At 40.9% G+C, this 26,969-nt stretch overlaps 1 protein-coding gene across 1 annotated transcript in view; it reads left to right on the forward strand.

The window, feature by feature from the left end:
* The window catches only part of lama5 (laminin, alpha 5), a 300,746-nt gene that overhangs the window by 75,390 nt on the left and 198,387 nt on the right, over positions 1–26,969 (forward strand). Inside the window, exon 3 of the mRNA XM_043710073.1 lies at positions 20,509–20,626. Coding sequence (XP_043566008.1) covers positions 20,509–20,626 — 118 coding nt within the window. The remainder of the gene's footprint in view (positions 1–20,508; positions 20,627–26,969) is intronic.

Raw genomic sequence — 26,969 nt, forward strand, 5'->3', positions numbered from 1 at the left:
AGGTGGAGCAACACTGTCATCCAGGTGAAACATTGCCAGTTGGATTTCTTCAGCATTTAACAACATGATGTTTGGAGAAATTGGCAGAGGCTAATGCTGATGTGCAAACTAATAATGTGCCCTTTCCCTGAGCATGCTTTGAGCTTTCTGTTTAAGTTTGGTTTTGCTGAATCAGTTGAACTGACGTAGCAGTCTGTTGGATTCAGAAGCTGTGAAGAAACCTGTATACAGCAGTTAGAGGCCCAGTGAAGGGTAAGGCCCCAGACAATGTGTATTCTCGACCCTAGCAATGCAAACTTGCACAATCAAATACTCCTTGAAGCTGGTAAAATGTTTCTGCTATTTAGGTTGGAAAGGAAGGGTGGAAACATATCTCCCAGCATTGCTGTCAATTTTGATGCTTTGTCCTGCATCCCTCTTTAATCATGTGATATGATGCAAACACTGGATGAAGTGCTGTCTTGCAGTCTCTTGCTTCAGACCCCAAACCGTGTAATTTTATTAGAACGTTTCTCAATACTATGGTCTCTTGTAGAATCTGCTACATGAATTATATGTAACTGCATTGGATGAAAAGGATAGAAATAGACCATTCGGCCCAACTGGTCTATGCCAGTATTGAAGCCTCCTCCTAAATCTCCTCTTCTAATCTCTTCAGCATAATTTTCTATTTCTTTTAAGTGCATTGTGCTGACTTAGTTTCTATTTAAATGTATTTATTATATTCATTTCAACTGCTTAGGGTAGTATTTTATTGCTTGAGGTGTGTTCTCAGAATTTGATTTTTTTTAAAAATTCATTCATGGGATGTGAGTACTGCTCGTGGGCCAGCATTTATTGCCCAACTCTAATCACCCTTAAGAAGATGGTGGTGAGCTGTCACCTTTAACTACTGCAGTCCATGTGCTCGAGGTAGACCTGTAATGCGGTTAGGGAGGGGGAGATAAGATTTTGACCTACCAACACTGAAAGTATGGTGGTGTATTTTCAGGATGGTGAGTGGCTTGGAGAGGGACTTGCAGTTGGTGGTGTTCCCATGTACCTACTCATCTTGTCCTTCTAGGTGGTAAAGGCTGTGAGTTTGGAAGATGCCTTCTTAGGAGCCTTGGTGAATTTCTGCAGTGTATTTGGTAGATGGTACACCTTGCTGTTACTGAACATTGGTGGAGGAAGTGAATGTTTTATGAATATGGTGCCAATCAAGTAAGTAGTTTTGTCTTGGATGGTGTCAAGCTTCTAGGGTTGTTGGAACAGCACTCGTCTGGGCAACTAGCGAGACTTCCATCACACTCCTGACTCATGCCTTCTGGATGTTTGACTGCTGGTGGGGACTCGGGAGGTGAGTTACTTGATACATATCATCTTGACTGACCTGTTCTTGTAGCTGCAGTATTTATTTGGTTGGTCCACTTTGTGGTCAGTGGTAGCCATCAAAATGTTGATGAGGTAAAAACAATGACTGCAGATGCTGGAAACCAGATTACGGATTAGTGGTGCTGGAAAAGCACAGCAGTTCAGGCAGCATCCGAGAAGCATTAAAATCGACGTTTCGGGCAAAAGCCCTTCATCAGGAACAGCTAGAACTGCTGTGCTCTTCCATCACCACTAATCCAGAATCAAAATGTTGATGGTCAATGATTGAGCAATGGTGATGCCATTGAATGGTGAGAGGCAAAGGTTAGATTATCTCTTGTTGGAGATTGTCTTTGCTCGGCACTCGTGGGCTGCAAATGTTATTTGTCAGTTGTCAGTTCAAATCTGGATATTGGCATGGACAGCTTCGATATCTGAGGAATTTCAAAAGGTGCTGCACATTGTCAATCATTGGGTTCAACAACCACAACTATCTTCCTTAAGCTGGGTGTGAGTCCAATCAGTGAAGAGCTTCTCCCGATTCCCATTGGCTCCAGTTTCGCTGGGGCTCTTTGATGCTAGATATTTTCTCATCGGCATGCAGTTACGACACATCTCTGGAGAACCTGGACCTTCTGGCTGAGAAGTAAGGATACTACCACTGCACCACAAGGGCCGTTTATCCTCCTTTCTAGATACTTTTAATCAGCCTTTTCAGGCACCTTTTGTCAGGCCACATAAGAGCCCCTCCTTCATGCTACACTTGGTCAGATGTGACCTTGATGCCAATCTCCTTAACTCTGGAGTTTAAGCTTTTTTCCTCCATGTTTGCAATCAGATTGCATTCCAGTCAGAAGCTCAGGACTCTGATGGAGCCACACTGAGTGACAGTGAGCAGATTTTTTCTAAACAAGTTGATGACATTATCCATGCTGCTTCTTTTCACTTGGAATTGGAAAAAATGATCAGTTTTACTTCAGGTTTCCATCCTATTCCTCACTTTCAACTGGTCTATCTCTGACTCCTCCTTTCCCTTCCTTGGTATCTCTGTTCCATTTCTTGCACAATAAATTCAAATTTATGCATTTTCCAGTGTGAATGGATGGTAATGATCAAGCCCTGGTTTGTTTGCTCTTCACCCACCACTAGGGTGTTTCAATCTTCGCTAAGATCAGCTAGCTCGGTTTACAGCGGGCGTGCTCTGATTTTGTGGTCTCCATGACTCCTGAAGTGGGTTTTATTTGTCCCCTGAATCACTGGGGTGCTGTAATTAATATTTCAAAAAGGCAGTTAATCAAACGCACATTACCGAACATCAGAGCAAGGATGATGTGGTGCAGAAAAAAACACACAGATCGTAATTGTTGGGTGTTGGTTGCCAATTTTAGATGTTTAACCTTGCCAAGTTCTGTAGACTTGAGAGATCAAATAGTTTTTCAGCTGGGCAGCAAAATGACGAGACCTAAGGATTTGAATTGCCTCTGTTGTACAGTGTGCTAATCCATCCCAATTTCCTTGGCCTCTTGTGTAACATTGGTGGAAGGCTTCAGGAGAGGACTATTGACGCACCTTTTAAGCTCTATCAAAAGCTCTCTCAATGACTCAATAGCACAATGTCCATTATAATGTAAGCACCCTGTAGTTCATACATTTTTCCCTTTCCCTTAGCCCCCTTTCCCTTGTCCACTGACCAGTCCAAGGCCTCAAGGAGCTATTTCAGTCAGATCCTGAGGACTCATCGGCTCTCCTTGGTCTGGTATTCTTTACGGTATGACAAATATTTTCTGTGACGTTGCTTATTTCTGAGCATTGCTGGGCTTGGCAGAGATTCGTGAGGAAACTTTGCATATTTATCAAAATCCATTAGTGGCAACTGGACTGGGATCAGGACAACAGATAAAACCTGATCCTGCAAATCTTGGGGAAATATTTAGCTCCAAACAAAATTTCCACAAACTTACCACAACCTTGACTGGGGAGGAGGGAGTAGAAATGCCAACTTGTTTAGAACTTTGTCCAAGCGAGGTTGTTTTGATAACCCTCACTAAGTTATTTCCAGCAAATTGATTAGATTTAAATTATAATGTATGAGCCATGCAATATTCCTAGGAATCTACTGCTTCTGTAAGGTAATTTTGGTGATTTTCAATGATCTTGGTAAGTCTGTGGAATTTGGTGCAGCCACATATAATTTTTGGTGATTTTTTTCGTGCCTATGTTGCTTGCTATGGTATTTGAAGTAATGTGATGGAAATGTGTTGCTGGAAAAGCGCAGCAGGTCAGGCAGCATCTAGGGAACAGGAGAATCGACGTTTCGGGCATTAGCCCTTCTTCAGGCTAATGCCCGAAACGTCGATTCTCCTGTTCCCTAGATGCTGCCTGACCTGCTGCGCTTTTCCAGCAACACATTTCCATCTCTGATCTCCAGCATCTGCAGACCTCACTTTCTCCTCCCTGAAGTAACGTGATGGTAGAAGGTTGAATTTTAACAAGGTTCAAGGGGCAAGCCTGAGGCCCAAACAATTTTAACTCCCTGATTAGGTCAAAAATTTGATGCTGGAAGTGCGGGAGTGGGTGCAAGTGCTAGGAGATAGACTGCTGCAAAGGCAAGTTGGGGGTTGAGAATTGGAGAATTAACCGCAGCTTGTCGTGTATCTCTTTGATGCTTGGAAGTTTGAAACAATCAATGTATTTTGCTTGGAAAGCAAAGTTGATTTGGTTGTGCCAACCAGTATCTGATAATATAGGCAAATGAGAATGGACATGGTTGCCTTGAATGATTGAATTTAACTAGTATTCCAGGTAAATTCAACATTCACATTTACTGCCGCACAGCACAGCATCTGTATGGTTTCTACAGTCAGTTCTATCGTGTGCACTTGAAAGTGCTGGTGGTAATCGTTGGAAGTGGTTGAGAGGGTGGAGTTATGTGGCTTTATGCAAGCAGATGTTTAAATTGCAAGGCTTTCTTAGGTCTGAACAAGGGTCAGAATTAGAACTACAACCCAGTATCACTGATTCTAAGCCCTGCATGCAGGTCTAGTGAGGCTCCTTGCCTGCAGCAATTTCCGTCTCTTAATCCCATGAAACATCAAGCGAGCAAGGTTCTTTGAACTAGAATGAAAGTGAATCTGTATCCGAGTGTGTGATTTGACTTGCAGCATGTTAATATTTTTGAGAGGCATGATATTGTTTGCTAATATCTAAAGAGGAAGAGAGGGTTGAGTCAAAGTGGCAGTTCTCTCATTGAGGCTCAGCTTCAAATGATTTGACACTCCGTTGTAATTACAGCCTTAATAATTTGACCACACTCGAGAGGAGCTTTTCCCATATGAAGGTCAGCTGTGAACTTTCAGTATCTCGTCGTTGTGCCTGGGGCTGTGGATGGGGGTTGGGATGGAGAGGCGAGAGGCAAAAGTTTTGTAAGATATTGTGTTTTGGATTGGCATTCTAGGGATCTGTGGGACGTATACATAGAAGCTCAGTGTGACACTGTCTGAATGGGGTTGTATGCAGCTGTGATACTGAAGCATATGGCTAATCTATTCCCTCCCCTCCATTCCACACAGTGCCGGAATGTTCATCCCACAACCTTACGTTTTGATGAAAACCAGCTTGATTGAACCTGGTGTGAGTGTTGAGTGTCAACCTAAGAAAATTGCAAGTACATGTGTAAAACTACTTGGGAGCCAAGTTGCATTAACACACAGATAAATCTTCCACAGAATGTATTGGAATTAATAACTATTGATGAAGGAGTGCATCTTTCTTTCTACAGTCTCGGGTTTGGATAAAATATTTCAACTATTTCTTAGAGAGGACCACAATTTGTAAGGTTTATAAAGTGCCAGAAGCTCTGAATACTAATTAAACTTGCCGAGCTATGCAAACGTATTGTATTGGAATACATCACCCTCGAGCTGTTCCCCTCAAAGTGACAGTTTGCAGTGAACTCTGTGTGTGCGCTAATCCTTACACAGCATTTTTTTTACTGACAGAAAACTTTTTCTCTTTAGTTGTTGCCATTGGATTAACCCTTAGAGTGCTGGCTCTCTCAATGGGAACATCTGTCTCTCTGAAGCATTAATGAATGTTTTCAGATTAGGTTAGATTACTTAGTGTGGAAACAGGCCCTTCGGCCCAACAAGTCCACACCGATCCTCCAAAGAGCAACCCACCCAGATCTATTCCCCTACATTTACCCCTTCACCTAACACTGCGGGCAATTTAGCATGGCCAATTCACCTAACCTGCACGTTTTTGGACTGTGGGAGGAAACCGGAGCACCCGGAAGAAACCCACGCAGACACTGAGAGAATGTTGCCTGAGGTGGAAATTGAACCCGGGTCTCTGGCGCTGTGAGGCAGCAGTGCTGACCACTGCCACCGTGCCGCCCCAGTTCAGTTCAGTTCAGTTCAAGGTTAATATTTTTTCCATTATTCATTTGCTGGATGTAGGTGCCACTGACAAAGTCCGAATTGATTTCCCATCCCTAACCATCCCTGGGAATGTGGGGTGAGGCACTTAAGTTGTTGCAGACCTAGGGATACCTACAGTGCTGTTAGTCAGGGAATTTTAAGATTCTAATCTAGAGACAATAAAGGACTAGGGGTAGAGCTCTGAGTGAGGATACTGTGTAAATTGTTGGGGGTGGACTTCAATGTAGCAAATACCCTTATCCTTCCAGATGGTACTAGTTGGGAATTAGAAAGGTATGCCTAAGAAAGGAAATATGAAGATTAATCTACTACAGTGACTTTCATATCAGAAATCCTTTGATTGAATTACTATCTCAAGCTTGACAAACACATGTAATAAGAAGTTGCCTGGAAAGAAACTAAGGTTTATATTTTCTTCCTATGTTCTTTTTTTTTCTGCAATTATCTATTTTAGTATTTGCTTTGCTGTTCTTTGTGTTGTAATGAATCTGTTTATATGACACAGATCCCTACTTTAAAAATAGTTTAAATATTTAGTTTGCATCTCCTAATTGTGGAATAATAGAATCCCTACAGTGTGGAAGCAGGCCATTCGGCCCATTTGAGGCCACACCAACACCCTGACAAGCATCCCACCAAGACCGACCCCACTAACCTAGATCCCTGTAACCACACATTTCCCATGGCTAATCCACCTAACCTACGTATCCTCCATTGCTTGGCCCAATACATGTGTTACATTATGATTCACACATGTATTGGGACATAATTTTAACCCTTTCACCACACCCACTAACCTAGATCCTGTAACCACACATTTCCCATGGCTAATCCACCTAACCTACGTATCCCTTGGATACTGTGGGCAATTTAGCATGGTCAATCCACCTAACCTGCACATCTTTAAACTGGAACAGTCGGAGGAAGCACACGGAAAATGTGCAAACTCCACACAAACAATCAACCGAGGGTGGAATCGAACCTGGGTAGCTGGCACTGTGAGGCAATAGTGCTAACCACTGAGCCATTGTGCCACTCCTGTTTGGTTTTCCTGCTGTCACTGTTGAGTTTGGTAGAGCCTTTTTTTTTTAAACATATAAAAGGGTTCTCGTTCATGGGGTTTTGTTTTGTGTTGCTTTATTTTTATTGTATTAGTTATCCGCTCAGAGAGACTAATACATTTGCAAAATAGTGGTTCCAAAGTATATCCTTAATTTAAACCTCATTTAAACTAAGACATTTGTAACAACAACAGAATTTAAAGAAACAGTCACGGCTGTAGCAAGTCATTCAATTTCGGCAATTTGCAACGAATGCTACAAATTTCTGGTGTCAACCGACTGTCACTTAAAATTTAAAGTTCTCTAACATGGTAGAATATTATTAGTATTAATCCATGGCCTTGCGTCCTCTCTGCTATGTCCTCCAGTCCTTTGAATTTGAGATCTTTGTGCTTTTTAAATCTTGGAATGCAAAAGGATTGAAATAATCAGGCTTCAACTATACAAAATCCTCTGATTGTAATTTAAATATCGTGAGCCATTCTGGGCAGTTCATTATTGGCCTTATTTCACCTTGCGTAATGTTTATTGACCTGGGAGGGAATATTGCAAAGATTTGTTAGAATGATACCTGGGCAAAGTTAGAAAGATTGGAGCTGATTTGGTCAAAACTTTTCAAAATATGAAGGGGTAAACTTTTTTTTACTAATCGGACAGTGTCCGATAGGAGGCTGCATGGAGCCAGGACTTTGAGAAATGAACTTGGGAAATGTTTCCTTTCTCTCTCACACTCACGTTCTCACTCACTCACACTCTCTCTCTTTTTCTCTCGTGCTCTCTCTCTCTCGCACGCGCGTTCAGAACTCTTTTCTGCAAATGGTGATTGAAACTAGATCAACTATTTGTTTTAAAATTGAGATTGATAGAGTCCTGTGTCCTTATTTAATCTCTTAATTTTTAATCACTTCATCAGTGGTGCCTCTGTCTTCAGCTGGCTGGGCCCACAAAATCTGGCATTTCCTCCCTACATCTTTCTCCTCCTTTTAAAATGCTCCACAACCTGAATGCACACATGAATGAAAACCATGTTGGGCATCCTACTTCTTGGCCATTCCTGATTGCCATTGAGAAGTAATCATTTGAGCCACTGCAGTCCAAGGGATAGTACATTTGCCCCTCTGTGCAGTTAGGGTGATCATTCTCCAGTGACTGTGGAGGAACACCAATACAGTTCCAAGTCAGGGTGGCATGCACCTCTGTGACCAGACATACTCTTATCTCTTAATGCCACTTAGTGTCAGTTTTCTGTTTGATTGCACCATTAAGCTGACTTCTTACTATGTTGCAGGTATACTATAAATGAACGTTATTATTGTTGCCATTTGCCACTTTTATATGTTTTTATATTTGTTTCACAACATATTAGAAAGATAGAAACTCCATGGCTAACTCTGAGCTTTGATGATGTGAATCAGGAGTAGGAAAAGTAGGATTTGTGCCAATTCTGCTGTCATGCAAACATAGAAAATTATGGAGAAACTCAGCAAGTCTGTCATCAGCTGTGAAGAGAGAAACTGAGTGGTAATGTTTCAAGTCTGATACCACTTTTTTTCGCAACACCAATTCTGTGCAATTACATTGAGTGCAGCTCCAGGCTGGGAAGGGAGTTTCTTACATCTGCCTGAGAATCTATGTCAAACCAATATAATTCAGGAGAGGTAAAGGAACAATAGTCAGGAAGTGCAGTTTAACTTTCATCTTTATTTGCTTATAACCAACTCCCCCTCATCACTCCATTAAACAAATTTAGTTGTGGAGTTTAAAACAAAATACAATCAGCTGTGAAATTTGATTAGCACAACTAACGGGATGTATTTCATGTACATAGAACTGTTTTTTTCACTGTGTAATTCTTTTATAGTTTACAACGCTAACCTTGAATGGTTTAATAATACAGCACAGAAGGCGTTCAGTCCACTACAACTCTTCAAGCTTTTTCAAGAGCCTGCACTTTTTCGATAGCTTTGTCATTTTCTCTCTCATCCTCAAACGGCTTGCAAACATCTCAGGGTGTGGTTCAGGAATAAATGGCAATAAATTCTAGTCCAGGCAGCAACACCCATGTCCTGTGAAAGAATAAAAAACAATCCCTTTGAAACAATTGAGTTTGTTGCCTTTAGCTTTTGATGTAATACTTTCCAGATATACAATTTAATTGCGATTTATTTTTCAAATATGTCTTTTTATTGCCTACTTTTCCAAAGATTTTGATTCCTTTGCTTGGCAGGGATTTCAACACATTTTTACTTCATCCAAGAAGCACTTGTGAATCTGAGGTTCTCCGCCATGAAGTTTGGCTTGCTAATATGATTGTGGTGGACATCCATTCAAGCATGGCATTTTCAGCCTGAAAGTTGTAGTAATTTTGGATTGGTTTTTGAACTAGACCCAGTGCCTGATATTATCCAGTCAGTTCTCCGATGTGAGGGCACCTGGATGGTTGGTGCCTGTGGAAGAGAATACAACAATAAAACCTAGGGAACTGAATGGGAAAGGTTCTCCTGAAGAAGGGCTTATACCCGAAACGTCGATTCTCCTGTTCCTTGGATGCTGCCTGACCTGCTGCGCTTTTCCAGCAACACATTTTCAGCAAGGTTCTCCACACACCCAAGGGGACCAGATTTGCGTGCTTCCCTTGGTGAGACCAAAATGTGTGTCAATATATTGAGCTATGTTGGCAATGTGGCCTTCTTCCACTCCCTTTGTGAAGAGATGATACCCAAAACTGGGAGAAGAAATTGAATACAACTTTGGTCCCATCTAATAGTCTTGGGGCTCCTAGGTTTGGAAAATGTTCATGGGGCAGAATCCTGTGGAAGGGACAGGTGAAACCCAGGCCTTTTCCCTTTTTGAGAAAATTCCAAATCCATGTGGTTTGGCACCAAATCCTTGATTGGCACCATTTCCACAAACATCCACTCCCTCCATCACTGATACCCAGTAGCTGCAGTATGTACTATAAACAAGATGCACTGCAGAAAATCACCACGGATCCTCAGACAACACCTTCCAAACCCATAATCACTTCTATCTAGAAGGACAAGGGCAGCAGATACTTGGGAACACCATTATCTGTAAGATCCCCTCCAATCCACTCACAATGCTGACTTGGAAATATATTGCTGTTCCTTCACTATCGCTGGATCAAAATCCTCAAATTCCCTCCCTAAAGAAATTGTGGATAAACCCACAGCAGGTAGACTGCCATGGTTCAAGAAGGCAGCTCACTACCACCTTCTTATGTGCAAATAGAAAATGGGCATTAATTACTGCTCAGTGATCCCCACATAAGTAGAGAAATGTCCTCTGCCACCTCGGTACTTAATTGCCCAGCAACTGAGGCATGCCAGCCGATCAGAGACTGACTGCTGCCCTGTATTGGGTAGCCTCACTGAGGAAGTGATGAGGTACAGGTGAATTACAATGGGACCTGACTCAAGGAGTAGACTTGGCAATGGAGAACACCATGGAAGGCTGGCAACCAAGGGCAGGGATTGGCTCTTTGTGTCCCTCTCCCACTTCCTGATGTCAGCTCCCTTGAATGCCATTAAAGAAGGGATCCCACAAGCATTCCCACATAGGTTGGCTTGTCGTGCTCTCTGCATGGGGAGTCCCTGCACGCTGCAATACCATTGCCAGCCGTATGCAGCACGAGTGAAGGAGGCTGTTCAAGTTGCTGCCATGCAGGAATGGCATCACAAAGGATGGACACCAGCATTTGACAGCAAAGCTGTGCCCGTGATGTGGACTGTCCCTTTCCTTATGCAGGAGATTCTTCTGCAATATCAGGCAGCTGCAGTTAACTGACAGTGGGTATCACCTAAGGAAAGCTTCTCCCACTTCAGAATCACACGTGTTTCCCATGCTATCACTCAGACTTTTTGTCTATATTTGTGTGGGAAACTGGAAAGAGGGGGAGTGGCGCATAGCACTGTCACTTTCTGAAACGTCATGCCAAAGTTAAAATGATGCCCAATATATTGCGCAGTCACTGTTAGTAATCGTTTTTATTTGATCGTTCAGCTCTCCTGTTATAATTAGAGCATAAAATCTGTGTGTGGGGGATGGAAGAAAGTGCGTCATCTTGCTGGCTGTGTACAGCACATTTGTAATGTTGTAGCCGGTGCATATTTGTGCAGTGTTTAGTCTATATAAGGCCATGAGTAGGTACTGTGATGGTTCAATCTGTTGGTCCAGATATTTCAGCTTTAGGTATGTATGAATTGCCTGTGAAGGAGTAAGTTTAAACTAACACTTCTTTAAAAAACCTTTTGCCTTTTGAGTGCTGCTGCTAAGTGCTGGGAATTCAATTAGGAAAGGGGAATAAAAAGCAATTTTAGTTTCACTCACTGACATGGTCCTGTGCAGAATGATGGGTGTATTTTGGGTCATTTCCGTACTCGCCACTGGTAAATGTTTGCTCCCAGAAAACAAAACAGAAAATAAAAGATAATCCTTCCGACATGAGAAAGCTCAGTGTGTGGCACTGTCCTCTGCTCAAACATGCCCTAGTGAGTGCCAGAAGGTTGACCTGAAGAATCAACTGAATTAATCAACCAGCCACACAGTCAGAAGTGATTTATGTACAATTATGTCAAATCCCTGCCAAATTTACAGTTGGAACATGTTTTTGTTCCTAGTTTTGTACAAGAACTTTGGAATTTATTCGGTTGTTTCAATAACTAAAGGTGCAGCAATGCAATTCAAATCTGGGGAAAACATACTGTAGAATTGATCGGTTCCAGTTTGCAAATCTTAACACAGGCCATCCTTGCCTGCGTTAGGAAATTTGAATTTATTTTTCAAAAGTCGACAGTGTACGAGGTAATTCCTGGATGCCCTGCTGCTGAAATGCTTCCCTTTTGTGATTGAATCGCAGAATCTAGAGACGAGAAACAAGCTATGGGGGTCCCACAGGAGGTCATATTCCATGTGAGCCGCCTCCCTCCCCTTTTCAATCTAATTCTTTCAGCGTAACTGTCACTTTCTTTCTCCCTCAGATTTATCTGGCTTCCCATGTGCTGTTATAATCCCCACTAGGAGATTTTTGGAGAGGTAGTCCTACAGCATTAATAGGCCATATATCATTTTTAAAAGTTTCCACTTCTAATTTTTTTGCAAAATGCCACCTTTTTAAACAAAGATATGTGTGGATTATAGTTTTTTTGAAGAATTGGAATAATGATTGGTTAAAACATTCACTCGATTACTGCAATAACCTTTTATGTTTTCCTCCTCTTACCTCAATGACAAATTTATTTTTCTTTTGGTTTTTCTCTCCTGGATGCAAAGGAGCCAATTCTCTGATTTGAATATGGTCATTAACATGATTTGGCTACACATTCAGTGCGAACCTATTTTCCAGAATAGGCCAATACATCAGGAAGTGGGAGCATAACAGCAGCAGGAGCACTGTAGGCTGGTACCAGGCCTTGGGCCTTCTGGTGTTTAGTGGGATTGGGGGAAGGAAAGGCAGAATGATGTAATGATAGCATAATGAAAGTGGGCACCACCTGTCAGCTGGCATTGAGTTTCCTTGCTGCCTGTGCCCCTTCACATTGTGAGACCAATCTATCCGGAAAGCAACAAGAGAAATTGAGTTTTGTAGTCCTGTGGGAAAGTGTGATGGTGGTACTGGTGGTGTCAGGGAGAGGGTTTGTCCAGTATACCTGATTTACTGAGAAATCTAAGGAGTATCAGTCTTGCCGACCCAGCTAAAATCCTTTGGAATGCTGCTCCGTCAATCTTTCCTCACAGAAATGTGGCCATTTTCTTTGCACAAAGTGCCGTTTGCTGATGCAGATAATTTTGAACACTGAGCTGTGTGTTTTGCCCTTTTGAGATGAATGCTCAGATTGTTGGAGGCTGATTACTTCACAGTTTGGAGAGAATTCATTTTCTGTCCCGATATGAGGCATCCAAGAGCCTTTACTGCACTGACTAAGGATTCTCTTATATATTTGACCATTGCAGAGGTGCTCCTTCTCTGAGTCGCAATTCCTCTGTCAGCAATTAATAGAAATCTGTCAATATGGGAATTTAATTCGTTTTCTTTAGTTGGTGTGCCTCATCCTACAGTAGTTTTTGATTATTGCCCTGAGTGTTTATAGCATCATGGTACACGGGGCCAGGCTGATTTTTACAGACACAAGTTAGAGTTTAACCACCCACTGTGCATTTTCCTTTGAAAACAACGAGGCTCTAAATAGGCAATAAATCTTCTGAAGGAGCTGTTTTGGAAATGGCTGAAATGGGTTTAATAGTTGCTCTACTCCTTGAAATATTTAAGAAGAAATAGAAGAATCAAAAACCTTCACTCATTAGCCGCAAACAACATTACAGTGAGCAGCAAAGTGCTGTGTGGTGTGTATATCTATTTGGTGTAGGTTACATTGGGCCTTTGAATAGCAAGTTGTGGATGAGAGCTTACCAGAATGGAACCCCTATAGCAGGATGAACAACAGTGTGCGTCATCAACCAATCTGACTCAAGGCACCTCAGTGAGACACATTGGGCTAAATTTCCGTGTTTGAGGTAGGATTTGGGAGATTGGAAATTTCCCAACTTTGTGGTCCTGCCTCCTCCTTGCAATTGGCAGCTGGTGGGATTTATATTTGCCTCGTTGAAGCAAGCTGATGTCAAACTTACTCATTTATTCAAAACACCTTCATCCAATGGGTCAGTATGAGATGTCCCCAACCACCACTCCTCACCCTTTCTCTCTCCCATTTCTTCCAAACTCCCCAACTCTCTCACCTATATCCACCATAAGGAGAACTCTCAAACCCTAAAATAACTTGAAGGAATCATTAAAAAGCTCATACATCAGTCGAAATGATCAAACATTTCTTGATAATCCAGTCAAGCCAGTAACGCTCTTATCAGCCTATAAATCTGTTAAAATGAGCAAATCCACCTTCACCTTGAGAGCTATGTTAAAATCCCACACTGAGCAGTATTGACAGGTTGGCTTGTAAATCAGCCGAGTATTCATAGAGTTTTAGAGACTCTTCGGTCCAATGCGTCCATGCTGACCAGATAGCCTAACCTCATCTCATCACCATTTGCCAGCACTTGGTCCATATCCCTTTAAACGCTTCCTATTCATACACCCATCCAGATGTCTTTTAAGTGCTGCAATTGTACCAGCCTCCACCACTTCCTCTGGCAGCTCATTCCATACATGTAACACCCTCTGTGTGAACAAATTGCCCCTTAGGAACCTTTTATATCTTTCCCCTCTCACCCTAAACCAATGCCCTCTAGTTCTGGACTTCCCCACTCCAGGGAAAACAGCCCCAGCCTATTCAACCTCCCGCAAACAGCTCAATTCTTCCATCCCTGGCAACATCCTTGCAACTCTTTTCTGAACCCTTTCAAGTTTCACAACATCTTTCCAATAAGAAGGAGACCAGAATTGAACGCAATATTCCAGAAGTGGCCTAACCAATGTCCTGTACAGCCACAACATGACCTCCCAACTCCTGTACTCAATACTCTGACTAATAAAGGAAAGCATACCAAATGCTGCCTTCACCATCATATCTCCTTGCGACTCTACTTTTCAAGAAATTATGAAACTGAAATCCAACGTGGTAAATGATCAAAGACAGTTTATACTGTCAGATCTGGAGATTTAAAAAAAAATTCACACATAGCTCTCTTGTATAAAGCAACGTTACATTTAATTTGGTGGATGATGCACTCCAATGCATCTGAAGACTTTTCCAGTTGCACAGTAGTATTCATTGTCTAGGCAACTTAACAGCTGTCAATTGTAACAACATGCAACCATTTTGTTTAAGGGTAATTTTCCTTTTCAGACAGCACTATTACCACCCACTGAACTGAGGCTTGATCATTTGTTTGTGATATCGGGTAGGCAATATTTACTGTAACTGTTATGTATAGATTCCTGCCTCCAAACCCTGGTTTATCCTGCCAGTCAACTAACTAACCTGACTAGCGGAAAGTCTAAATTTCCCACTTTTGCAAAAGTGTCAGCTCTATTAAGACACCAGTATGCAGACTTCCACCCAACCTGCATTATCTTAGACCAGGGAAAATTGCCGATGCTGAGAATGCAGATATGGGCCTTGCTCATCATTTTGAAGTGCTCTCGATACATGTTTGACCCCACTTTGGGATGGGAAAGCCAACCTCAGAGTCGAAACAAATACATTTATTTCATTCTGAAGTTATGTACAGAAAGTGAAATGAAGTGAGGGAAATAAAGATTGGATTAACAAAGAGAAAAGGAATCTGATTCCGCACTTCTTTCAAGTTCAGTTTCAAGCACAAGAGAGATTATCTGGCAATAAATGAGACTTCATTAAAAATAAACTTGCACTTGAGGGCAAGAATTGAACTTTTTCGGATGTTTAGTGCATAACTTGTGAATAATTACTGTAAATTTTCACTTGCAGTTTAAGTTCAATACAGAATTTGTCAGTGAGGTACCAATGGTGGATATTTTGGTGCAAAAGCAGGCAAACTCTGTCAGCAACTTCTGAATTTCTTTATTTAGTTGCTTTGGGTGGTCACAAGAACTTGGTGTCCAATTTACATCATAATAGTGGTGGGTACTTCTGGCAGCAGCAAGGTCGGTTGTCAGTGCATCCTCTCGCTCTTCCTGATGCTTGCTTCCTTAATCAGGCCTTTGAAAGAGAATCACCCCCAGGAACTAAAAGCAACCAGGCACAGCTGCTTGTTGAACCTCCTGTTTAGTGAGCCCACTGCTGCTTCTGGGTTAATGCTAGTTACAGCAGGATGAGGACCTTCTGTGAGCTTTGATTAATGGTCTCTATTTGGCACCAAGGTGGAAAGGCTGACCATGTGTTTTTCCCACCACAAACTTAATTTGTGTGGAGTTGGAACTGCACCTAATTAAATGCCCCATTTGCTACCAGAGCTGCCACAGGGCATGCTGTTAAATTTCACCCATTATCTCCAGCATTTGCAATGTCCTGAAGTCATAAGAGTTGTTATATCAATGCAAGTCTTAATGATATGTGCTCTCTTAGGGAATCGGGTTGTTATCTCGATGGGAAACATTGGCCTGTTTGAGATTTTATCTCAAGTCATTTCTGCCTTCAAAGCAAAACGCAAGAAGCGGCAATGGATAAAGCTGTGCGTCATTCACAGCAGCAGCCTTGTTAACGTAGATCTAGGGTAGGCCAGTTTGTCAGAAATTAGGAGAAATGCAAGGAATTAGCATAGCTATCTACACATGCAGCGAGTTCGAAATTCTTAACATGGAAGGTCAAGAGCTTGTTATCTTCTGTGACAAATACAAACAAGTTGGTCAGCCTGATTCTGCATGTGCATCAGTTAAATGATTATATTTGCCAGCATGCTAGGTTAAAATTACACACCGGGAGCGGGCTGATACGTTCAAATGAATGTTACAGATAGGTGTTTGGTGAATGACAAGACTTAGGGGTTTGATATATAATTCTGTGAAGGAATGAATGACAGTAAAGATAGTGTATTAAAAAAGGTCAGTAGCATTTTGGGTTTTATCAGAAGGGATGTGACTCTCAAAAATAAGGAAGACATGAGAAATTTGTAGAACCCCGTGGTAGGACAAAGGCAAGAGTGTACGCACAGAATTAAATATCCTACGATAGAAAGAATGTTCAAACCGTAAATGTTACACTGTGTAAATTCACAAGGATTATATCAAGGATATCATGGATAACTGTAAATATATTTGGAACAGTTCAGGGATGTTCACCCCACTGACATTTGGAATTAGTCTTGCATAACGCATTGTCAGGGTTAAAAGGCGTTTGGCATGCTTGCCTTCATTTGCTCAGTCACTGTAGTATGGGGAGAAAGTGAGGCCTGCAGATGCTGGAGATCAGAGCTGGAAATGTGTTGCTGGAAAAGCGCAGCAGGTCAGGCAGCATCCAGGCGGGTCTCCGGCGCTGTGAGGCAGCAGTGCTAACCACTGTGCCACCGTGCCACCCACAATGTTGAGGTTGTACAGGACATTGGTGAGGCCTGTTCTGGAGTACTGTGTCGAGTACTGATTTCCCCAGTTATGGGAAGGATATTATCAAATTGGAGAAGGTTCAGAAGAAATTTACTAGGATGTTGCTGGGTATGGAAGGTTTGATTTATAAAGAAAAGCTGTAACATTTTTCACTGGAGCGCAGGAGGTTGAGAGGTGATCTGATGGAAGTTCATAAAATAGTGAGAGGTATTGATAGCATTGATGGTAGTTATCTTTTCCCTAAGATGGGAAATTTCAAGTCTGGGGATGCATTCTTAAGGTGAGAGGAAAGAGATTTAAAGACCTAAGAGGAAAATGTTTTACGCAGAGGGTGGTTTGCGTGTGGAATGAACTTCTGAGGAAGTTGTTGGTGCACGTACAATTACGTTTAAAGATATTTGGATGGACACCTGAATAGGAAAGGTTTGCAGAAATATAGGCCAGGAGCAGGCAGGTGGGACTAATTTAGTTTGGGATACTGTTCAGCACGCACTGGTTAGACCAAAAGGTCTGTTGCCATACTGTATAACTTTGACTCTGAGTGAATTGTCTTGCAAGAAAAGGTTGGGCATGCTGGGCTTGTATCCATTGGAATTTAGAAGAGTGAGAGGTGTTGATTGAATCTGGAAAGGCCTTCTACAGAGAGAATAGAGAACAGGTGTTTTGTCTCCTGGGAGATTCCAGAACTGGGGGCGGGGTCACTGTTTAAAACTCAAGAACCACCCGTTTAAAACAGAGTTGAGGTGAAATTTCTTCTGAGGGTGGCAAGTCTTTAGAATTCTTTTCCTGAAAAATAGTAAAAACAGAGTTCGTGTCTCATTTTAGACTCTATTCATTCTTATTAAGCAGGAAAGTGAAAGGTTATCCAGATAGGCAAGAATGCAAGTTCTGAGGTTACAGTCAGGCAAGCCATGATCGTATTGAATGGCAATGTTAGCTTGAGAGGCAGAATGGCCCTAGTTCCTATTTATATGTTCACCTTGTGGTGCTGGGACTATTTCCACTGGAGCAGGATAAACAGGCGACATAATATAACTTCCTTTAAAATCGTAAAAGATGTCAATGGTGTACATGGACCGGGGTGGAGGCAAGATTAATTCCTTAGGACGAAGAGACAGTGATGAATGATCATTGGTCCAAGGTAGTTGCCTAAAAAATGAGGACGCAGATTAAACAAAATTTCTTTACATAGGAATTTGTTATGCAGTGAGCTGCTTCATAGTGAATATTTGGAGTGGGGTGTGAATCTGAGGTAGTAGTGGGTATTGTATAGTGTAGCAGAGGGTGGTACGTGTATGGAATGAGCTGCCAGAGGATGTGGTGGAGGCTGCTACAATTGCAACATTTAAGAGGCATTTGGATAGGTATCTGAATAGGAAGGGTTTGGAGGGATATGGGCCGGGTGCTGGCAGGTGGGATTAGATTGGGTTGGGATATCTGGTCGGCGTGGACGGGTTGGACTGAAGGGTCTGTTTCCATGCTGTACATCTCTATGACTCGAAGTCGAACATGGAATTTGACAGTTATGGTTTGCAGGAAGAATAAATGGTGATTATCCTACACTGAAGGAATAGACAAGCTTTAATAGTTTCGAAACGTCGATTTTACTGCTCCTCAGATGCTGCCTGAACTGCTGTGCTCTTCCAGCGCCACTAATCCAGATTAATAGTTTGATGGCAGGCTTTAAGGGGACAGAAGATCCCCTTCTATTCAATACGATTGTGAAGGAGCAGAAACTTACAATCCTGACTCAAACTTTGTACAAAGTAGAGAATGAAGAACATGCAGTGCAAGAGTATATCAAAGGATTATGAGAGTATGTTGTGGAGGAAAGCAAGTTCCATTTAAAAACTAGAAGTGAGGAATGAGTAACGGTTGCAAACTGAAATGTCTTCCCAGTGCTAAGGGCAGGAGATAAATAGAGACCAATCTAAAAGTTTAGAAATTATTAATTTTAGTCAAGATGCTTTACACTTTGAAAGTCGTAATTTCACTACACAAATGTGAATGAGTGTGAGCTACTCCCAGGATGTAGTTGGTAGAAGAGGTTCTCTCCCCAGTTTATTCCACTTCCTGGAAAGAACTCCATACCTCCAGAGTCTGACTGCTGCTCTGACACATGGACAGGTGTGTCAAGAGGGAATGCAGAAAGAGACACCCAAAGTTAGTTGGGGGTGGGGTCAGTGAGAGGCTAGAATGGCCTGAGTGAACCAGGGAATCAGAGGAACAGAGCTTACAAAGCCATAGAGTGAAGGCAGTTCTGAGTGAACAGGGAGAAGGGAAACAAAATAAGTGGAACAGTGGAGGGGCAGCACTGTTTTTTTTTAAGCTATGTTCCAGCTGTTAAAAGAGAGGAATCTGGGTGCTTACTTAGCCAGTAGATGAGAGCATTCACCGGGCCTGGTACTCTGCTAAACTGATCAAAAAGGAGACACAGGAAATGCTGGAGAAACTCAGCAGATCTGGTGGCATCTGTGGATGGAGAAACAGAGAGTTAACATTTCGAGTCTGATCTGACTTCAAATTAAAAAGGGCCTGGAAATCTGGTTTGTGCTGTCTGAGTTGAACACAGCTGGAAAAAAAATCTTTAGCAATATAATAATTGGTCTGCTGTTTTGCTAGGAAAGGAAATCTACATTTCCAATTTCTTGCCAGTTATTAAGTATGTATATGGTGGATGGTTGATGGCCACACAGCGTGGTTCAACAACAATCCATTCCCCACATTACAATAACCCATGGACTCTATCTAAGGCAGATGTCAGCAACATTCATAACATGCACCACTTTTAAAGTGGAGTTAGCAATGCAGTACATTAAGAGAGACACTGCTCTTACTCAAATGAAAAAAACAAGACTGGCACAAACTTGTATTCATATTTCATTTTGTAGTCTGTTTCCAGTTTTGTCTTTTTAAATTATAAACATAGATAACTATTTTCAAAAAGTAAGATAAAATGTCTCTTATGATCAAGATTCAGGCCAACTCATGAATCTATGATAAGACACAGGTGCTTGTCTAGGCTGACACAGAAGAATGTCTATCTAGGCAGATTATGGAAGAGTAGCTGGTGTTGCAGAACTTTGCTATATGCAAGTCATTGTCTTTTTGGTGAAAGATGCTACAAGAGTGTACTAACATAAAGGATTGCTTGTATTTTATGGGATTTTGCATGTTGTGTGTAATTTGTAGTGAATGTGCAGTGTGTTTAGTCTGCTTGTCTGGCTGTCGCTTAAAGTGAAAGGTAATGGGAGCAACTTTCACCTTCAACAACTGGATGTCAATGTGGTGGAATGAATCATCTGTCTATTTTAGATCCTGCCAAATTTTCCTATTGTTTGGGAAACATTCTTCCAATTAGAACAGTTTAAGAGCTTTCCAGCATGTATCTGAACTTGGATTTTCATGTCCTTTTACATTTCCAACCTGACTATGTATGCTTTTAATGAGTTGTATATCTACGTCTATGGAAACTGGAAATATGAAAGTCCAGCCCATCAAATCTAGTAGGGAAATGACAGTATGTGTTCACAAGATCATCAGTTTATCAATGCTAACGCAAGTCAATACAAATAAACATAGCAACTGCATAATGATGACAAACTGGTTTTATCCAAAACCTGTCTTTCTAAATATTTAAATAACTTATCTTTCACAGCTCTTCCATGTGGCTTACGTGCTGATCAAGTTTGCAAATTCTCCACGGCCTGATCTTTGGGTCCTCGAGCGATCTACAGACTTTGGAGAAACTTACTCCCCTTGGCAGTATTTTGCTTGTAAGTATATTTGCAGGCGGCGGATTATTCTCCCAGTGTACAGGAAGTTTTGCTGTTATTTGCATGAGTAAACCTGGTGCAGTCAGTTCAAAAAATCTTTACGGAATTGAACCAGCACCTGTTAGTAAGCATGCAGTGCACTCTTAAGGTGCAGTGTTCTACTTGATGATTCTGCACGCTCCCTTTTTGTTCACTCTCTATTGATTTTTTTTTTTTGCATGTTTTCTGTAATCTACTTTGGAGTAGAAATTGCTACTTATGTGCCATAAAAAAAGTACAGAGCACGAGAATTTAGGAATGAGTTGGCCCAATCCAATCTGCACAGGAACTGATCCTGCGACTAAATTCATGGAGCCAGGTTTTTAGTGAGGCATCCTTAGCATGAACTTCAAACAGATGGCAGTCCTGTATTTGTCAAATAATGGTCTAGTGTAAAGACCTCCATTCCTGACTAAATAAATCCTTCATTGGGAATATTCTTCTCCATGTTGTGACTAATATAAAGGTAATGCAGCCTATATTCCTCATTCAGCTTCATACACTATCCACTGAATACCAATGGTAGAGAGGGTATGATTGTATATATAATGTCCTGTAGGAGTTTCTTACTGATGGACAACAGTATAAACGAGATTCTTCTATTCATGTTTCCTGGGTGTGTATTCTGAACCAAATGAAAGTAGCAGATAGAGTCAAAGAGTGAAACAGCATGGGAAGAGATCCTTCGGTCTAACTAGTCCAGGCTGACTGTATTCCCAAACTAACCAGTCCCACCTGCCTGCGTTTGGCCCATATCCCTCCAAAACTTTTCTAGTCATGTACTTATCCAGCTGTCTTTTAAATGTTGTAACTGTACCTGCATCCAGCAATTCCTCTGGCACATTCCACATGCATACCACTCTCCATGGGAAAAAAAAGTTGCCCCTTATGACCTGTCTTAAATCTTTCTCTTCTCACCTTAAAAATATGTCCCCTAGTTTTGAATTCCCCCACCCTAGGGCATCAACCCTTGCTATTCACCTTATCTCTGCCCCTCATGATTTTGGAAACCTCTGTAAGGTCACCCCTCAATCTCTTTCACTCCAGTGAAAAATGTTCCAGCTTATCAGCCTCTCCTTAAAACGCAAACCTGAGAGCAGTGACACATAGGAGATTTTTTTTACCATCCTATTATCCCTGGCTGGGAGAATGTCAGTCAGGGCATTGTTTGTTGTACATCAAATTCACAAATTGAGATTCAGTTGATCATTGAAATAATGTACAGCTTCATGGCACTGATTATGTTAGTGCTCTAAGAGCTAACTGTGCCCATGAGCCAAGAACCTCAATGTCCCCTCCATGAGCAGCAGCTATGAAGAGTTCAACCAGAAGTTTGTGTATATTATTAAGTGCAAGTTATTGATTTATTAGTTATATAAACCTATTTGAGGGTTTCAAATCAATTGATCATATGCTACTTACTAATCCATATGAGGGTGGCCATTCTGGTTTCAGGAAAGCAACACAAGAATACAATAATATAATAAAACAAAGAACTGGAGATCTGAAACAAAAACAAGTTGCTGGTGAATCTCAGCAGGTCTGGCAGCATCTGTGGGGAGAGAGCAGAATTAATGTTTTGAGTCTAGTGACTCTTCTTCATAATTCCAGAATCATTTTGGGATACCTTGCTTATAATACATTTACATTTATGACTGGAATATTTCATTCCCGATTTGCTTAAATCGAGCTAGTAATGGCTGAACGAGGACTTAAGTAATTAATTTCACTTCAGTGGGTTGAAAGTAATTTTGCCTGTATTCAGATTTGAGAAAGATATTCAAGGCCAGAAGGAGAGTTTAGATTTTACAACATTAGCTTGAAGCATTACTTTTTTTTTAAAACACTTTTATGTGTTTCCAAATCTTCAATCATTTGCTTGTATAATTGTTAACGCATGACGTAGGACAAATATTTTCCATGTCCAAAACAAAAGCTTTGAATACAGTAGGAAATGATGCTATTGATTGTTTTACTCATTTGCTGAGAGTGGTTTGTTGTTTTTTTTCTCAGCCTCCACCTCTCAAAGCCCAGGGGAAGTGGTTGGTTCTGGATTTGCAATCACTGGAGCTAGTGAGATTTTAAACATCTTGTCACTCACTTCAGCTACATACATTCCTGTGAAACATTTCAGAAGTACTAGGCAGCTGCCCTTGGGGGAAGCCTTACTTTGTGTAGTGAAATCACTAACAAGTGCATTCTTCTTTGAAGAAATTTTACTTCATTGCATAGTGACTAAAACATTTCTCCACACCCTATCCATTGTAAATGTTATTCTTGTGCAACTTTGCTCAGGCATGAATGCCAAGAGGCAGTTTGTATTGGAATAGAGTTTAAATTTGAAGATGACTGATGCCAATTACTTGCGATTTATTTTACCTTTTGTAGTGATATTGCCGTGGTGATACATTGTATGTAGGAGCTGTGGGTCACTTCGTCTCCAGACGTGAGGCTAGCCTGAAGCAGTAGTTGTACAAGATTGGACTTGAAAAAAGTGGATTGTAACCAGAAGGAGTGATTTAAGATTTATCAACAGCAGAATTTAAGTTGCTTTCATTAAATTATACGTTCACAGTGTGTGAGGCCAACATTTATTGTCCATTCTTAGGAAACTGAGTGACTTGTTCGGCCAGTTCAGAGTGAGTCACACTTTGTGGGTGTAGAATGACATAAAAGTCAAATCAGATAAGCGTGCTAGATTTCCTTGTCTGTAGGACATGTGAACCAAATGAGTTATTTATGCCAAACTTGTTGTTTCCTGGTCACCATTACTCACCCATTCCAGGTTTATTTAATTAACAGAATTTAATTAAATACGAGCACAGGCACATTTGATTTTTTTCCTTGATTATTTTCTTTCAAACTCAAATTTAGTATTTAGCAGAAAGTGCTGAAATTTTGTAAGACTGACCTTTCCTGAACCTTTTGTCCTTCACTGGTCGGCAATGTATTGATGAGTCTTTACTGTGTCTATTTGACATTGATCGTTTTAATTTTTTTTATGATTATAAAGCAGTTTATGGTGTTATATCATGCCAAGCTATTAAAATATGGAATGTACAGCCACAAGTATCTGTTCACAATTGGTAGAGAATGAGATAATTGTGCAGAAGAAAAATGTTAAGTAAATGTTAATGTACTGAAAAAGTAGCAAATGGGATTACATCACAGCAAGACTGTGATGTAGTTTAGCTTTCTGTAATTGCAAAGGGAGCCAGTGTCTCAGTTAAAACCTGATGCAAAGTTCAAGGTTTGCACAAGATGTTGCCTCAGGTTCCACATTCCTGGTTTCTTTCTAAAGTGGACTCCATCCCTTCTATGGAATGATAATTATGTATTTTATGCCAAACAGTGTGGTTATTCAGTAACATCACCCTTGGTGAAGAACTGTAGTATCCTCATTACATTCACTGGAATCTGTGATCTTGCCCAATTTTCTGTATTCATTGAGCGTGCCTGTGATGCATCATAGTGGGATGAATCTGATTATTAAGCAAACTCTATTCTTTTACACAAAAGATGGAATGCCATAAGATTCCTTCTTCACTACTTCTCCTTGAATCTCATTATTCACCTCACCATATAGGCATGCTGTCGCCATCATCTTCTCGTAGTGAACTTCAGGGTCTGGTGTGGTAGAGGAGTACCACTTGCCGGTCTAACAGAAAGACGCTCTTGATTTGAGCAAGAAATAGTTTATTGCATGTTTATTACAGGGTATGTTATTAAGTATTGCTCCAGAATGTGTGAAGAGGACCTGGATATTATGCTTTACTCCCTTGAGATACTAAGCTGTTTGGCAATCAAGTCCATATGACATCGTTGTGGATGGTGTTTAAGACATTCCTCAGTATTGACCATTTCAGACCTGTACAAATTAAACAGTATGATGTCCATTGTTCTCTTGATGTGTAGCTTCACAAATCATCAACTCAGAACAGGCCAGGGATAAATTAGTAGAGCCATACAACATTGCAGCCTCACTTTGAGACAGAGGAATGTTTAAACTCTATGCTCCTGCTATTTTTTTGGTGAATAATTAGTTAATTGAATCTCTGCTACCTTCTATGGAGATGCTTAAGAATTGCCTTTAATATAGATTCATTATGGAGTCAGCAGTCATGTGAATGCAGGGAACAAAGATGTCATAATTAATTAAACTATTAAGACGTTTACAAACACAACAGTTTTTTTGCCAATGATAAAACCAGAGGCAGAGGCTTTTGGAGTTGCCTCATCAGGAGGGTTTGTAATGAGGTCTAGGATAAAGCTTGTGTGATAAAGCTGTTATCATAGAGGGTGAACTTAGCCACAAGCAGAGAATGCCCAAAAAGTGATACCAATAGAGATAGTGGTTCATTAAATACAGTCCTCTCTGAAGAGGCTGTGGTAATCATTTCATCTGTCCTGCTCATAACAATAAAGTCACAGGTTCAACAAGTTTATTTAAAAATTAACAAGTGTCTATGATCAAAATGGTCTAGTGGCAGGCAGTGTTGCTGTCATATAAAAAGGATAACTACTTGTCTGAAATGCTGAAAACGTTTTGAAAAATCTTTTACATTTTCAGTCTTTTAGGGAAATATTTAGATTTAAAGAGTGCATTCCATTCAAATTGAGGACTACATGAGCACTTGTTGTTGTGGTTTCAAGCAGGCCTTCAGTAGTGTGCCACCAATAGGCTTGATGGACAGCTGTTGAGAGGGTTTGGAATTTGGAATGTTTCATTGAGGAGCAGCTTAGAATGCTTTCACTACCAACCGTCAACCAACTGTTTAAATTAAAAAAATATCTGGTGGACTATCTCACATCTTGTGCTTGTGATCCAGGATAACTGGCTGCCTAGTTTAAATGGTTAATAAAATATTGCAATGAAATCCACAATTTAGCAGCTGATGGCTTAGTGAATGTTGCATCTGCCACTGTGAAAGTCTTTGGTCATTACAGCAGCTGTGGAAATGGAGGTTTAAGTGGCTGTTCTTGCCTGTTGCTGAAAGAGTGGCAGTAACCTTTCAGGGACAAATCTGATTTGAGCTAGTTTACCCATGTATGGATTTCTCCTGTCACAATAATCTCGATCAAAGCAAGATATGCTTACTAAACGCTTTCCTCTGCTCACAGTACAGAATAAGTTGACAAAGAAGCTGGAGATGTTAATTTTCTCTGTTTCATTTATGATTTATGCATTTTTGTTGTTGTTTTCCTGCTTGTGGTGCCTAGCAGTAGAAATAGAAGAGAAGAAAAATGTATTTCTCATCTGTCACAATGACCATTCAGATTAAAATGGCGCAAAGTCAGTGATTATTAATAAAATTGCTCCATTAGATCAAAGATGATACCAAACAGATTCTTTGAGCTAAACAGTTCATTCAGAGAGGTGTGAATCATTGGAGTTCTGCATACCTGTGAGCTTTTCCTGCTCAGTCGTTAAGTATATTCATGAATGAGGTTGACTGGTGGTTGAACATTCAGGGACAGGGATAATGGGGACCAGGCAAAAACATAAAATTGGAGGATGAATCCTCATCATTCATTGTGGCAAAGCAGGCTTGAGAGTCTGTTTGACCTCTTCCTACTTCTGTGTTTTGTATCTGGATGTCTAAGTGCATCATCTTATATTCTGTAAAATAAATCAAAGAACTGCAAATGCTGAAGATCTGAAACAAAAACAGAAATTGCTGCACAAACTTTGTAAGATTGGCAGTATTGAACTAGTTGTTCTGAGAAATGTTAACTCTCTGTCCACAGATGCTGCCAGATCTGCTCAGTTTCTGGAGCAGTTTCTAATTTGTACTGTACATTCTGTATTTGTTACATTTGTCCATCTTAAATAATTTTGGGGCAGTTGTTTGTGGTTTGTACTAGAGTAAGAGTAGGGGCAAGAATTTGAAGTAAATGATTTTTATTTCTGTAGTGACTTGAATTTTTGACTTTAATTTGGGAACTGCAGGAAAGGCAAGTGGTCAAAGTTTGTTCCCAGTTTGAAGCCTTCACCCAAGGCAAGGGTTTAGATAGTATAAAACCAGCAGTCACCAACGTTAGGGTTATAGCACGCAAACTAACCTTCCATTCTTTGTCTCCACCTATATTTCCTGCTACCTCGCAAAAGCAACCAACATAATCAAAGACCCCATCCGATCCCATCAGGCAGATGTTTTAGTATGTGTATGAATAGGTTCAAGAAAGTTAAAAATCACACAACACCAGGTTATAGTCCAACAGGTTTAATTAGAAGCACACTAGCTTTCGGAGCGACGCTCCTTCATCAGGTGATGAAGAAGCATCGCTCCGAAAGCTAGTGTGC

The sequence above is a fragment of the Chiloscyllium plagiosum genome, chromosome 20, assembly GCF_004010195.1.
Source record: "Chiloscyllium plagiosum isolate BGI_BamShark_2017 chromosome 20, ASM401019v2, whole genome shotgun sequence".
Taxonomy (NCBI): domain Eukaryota; kingdom Metazoa; phylum Chordata; class Chondrichthyes; order Orectolobiformes; family Hemiscylliidae; genus Chiloscyllium; species Chiloscyllium plagiosum.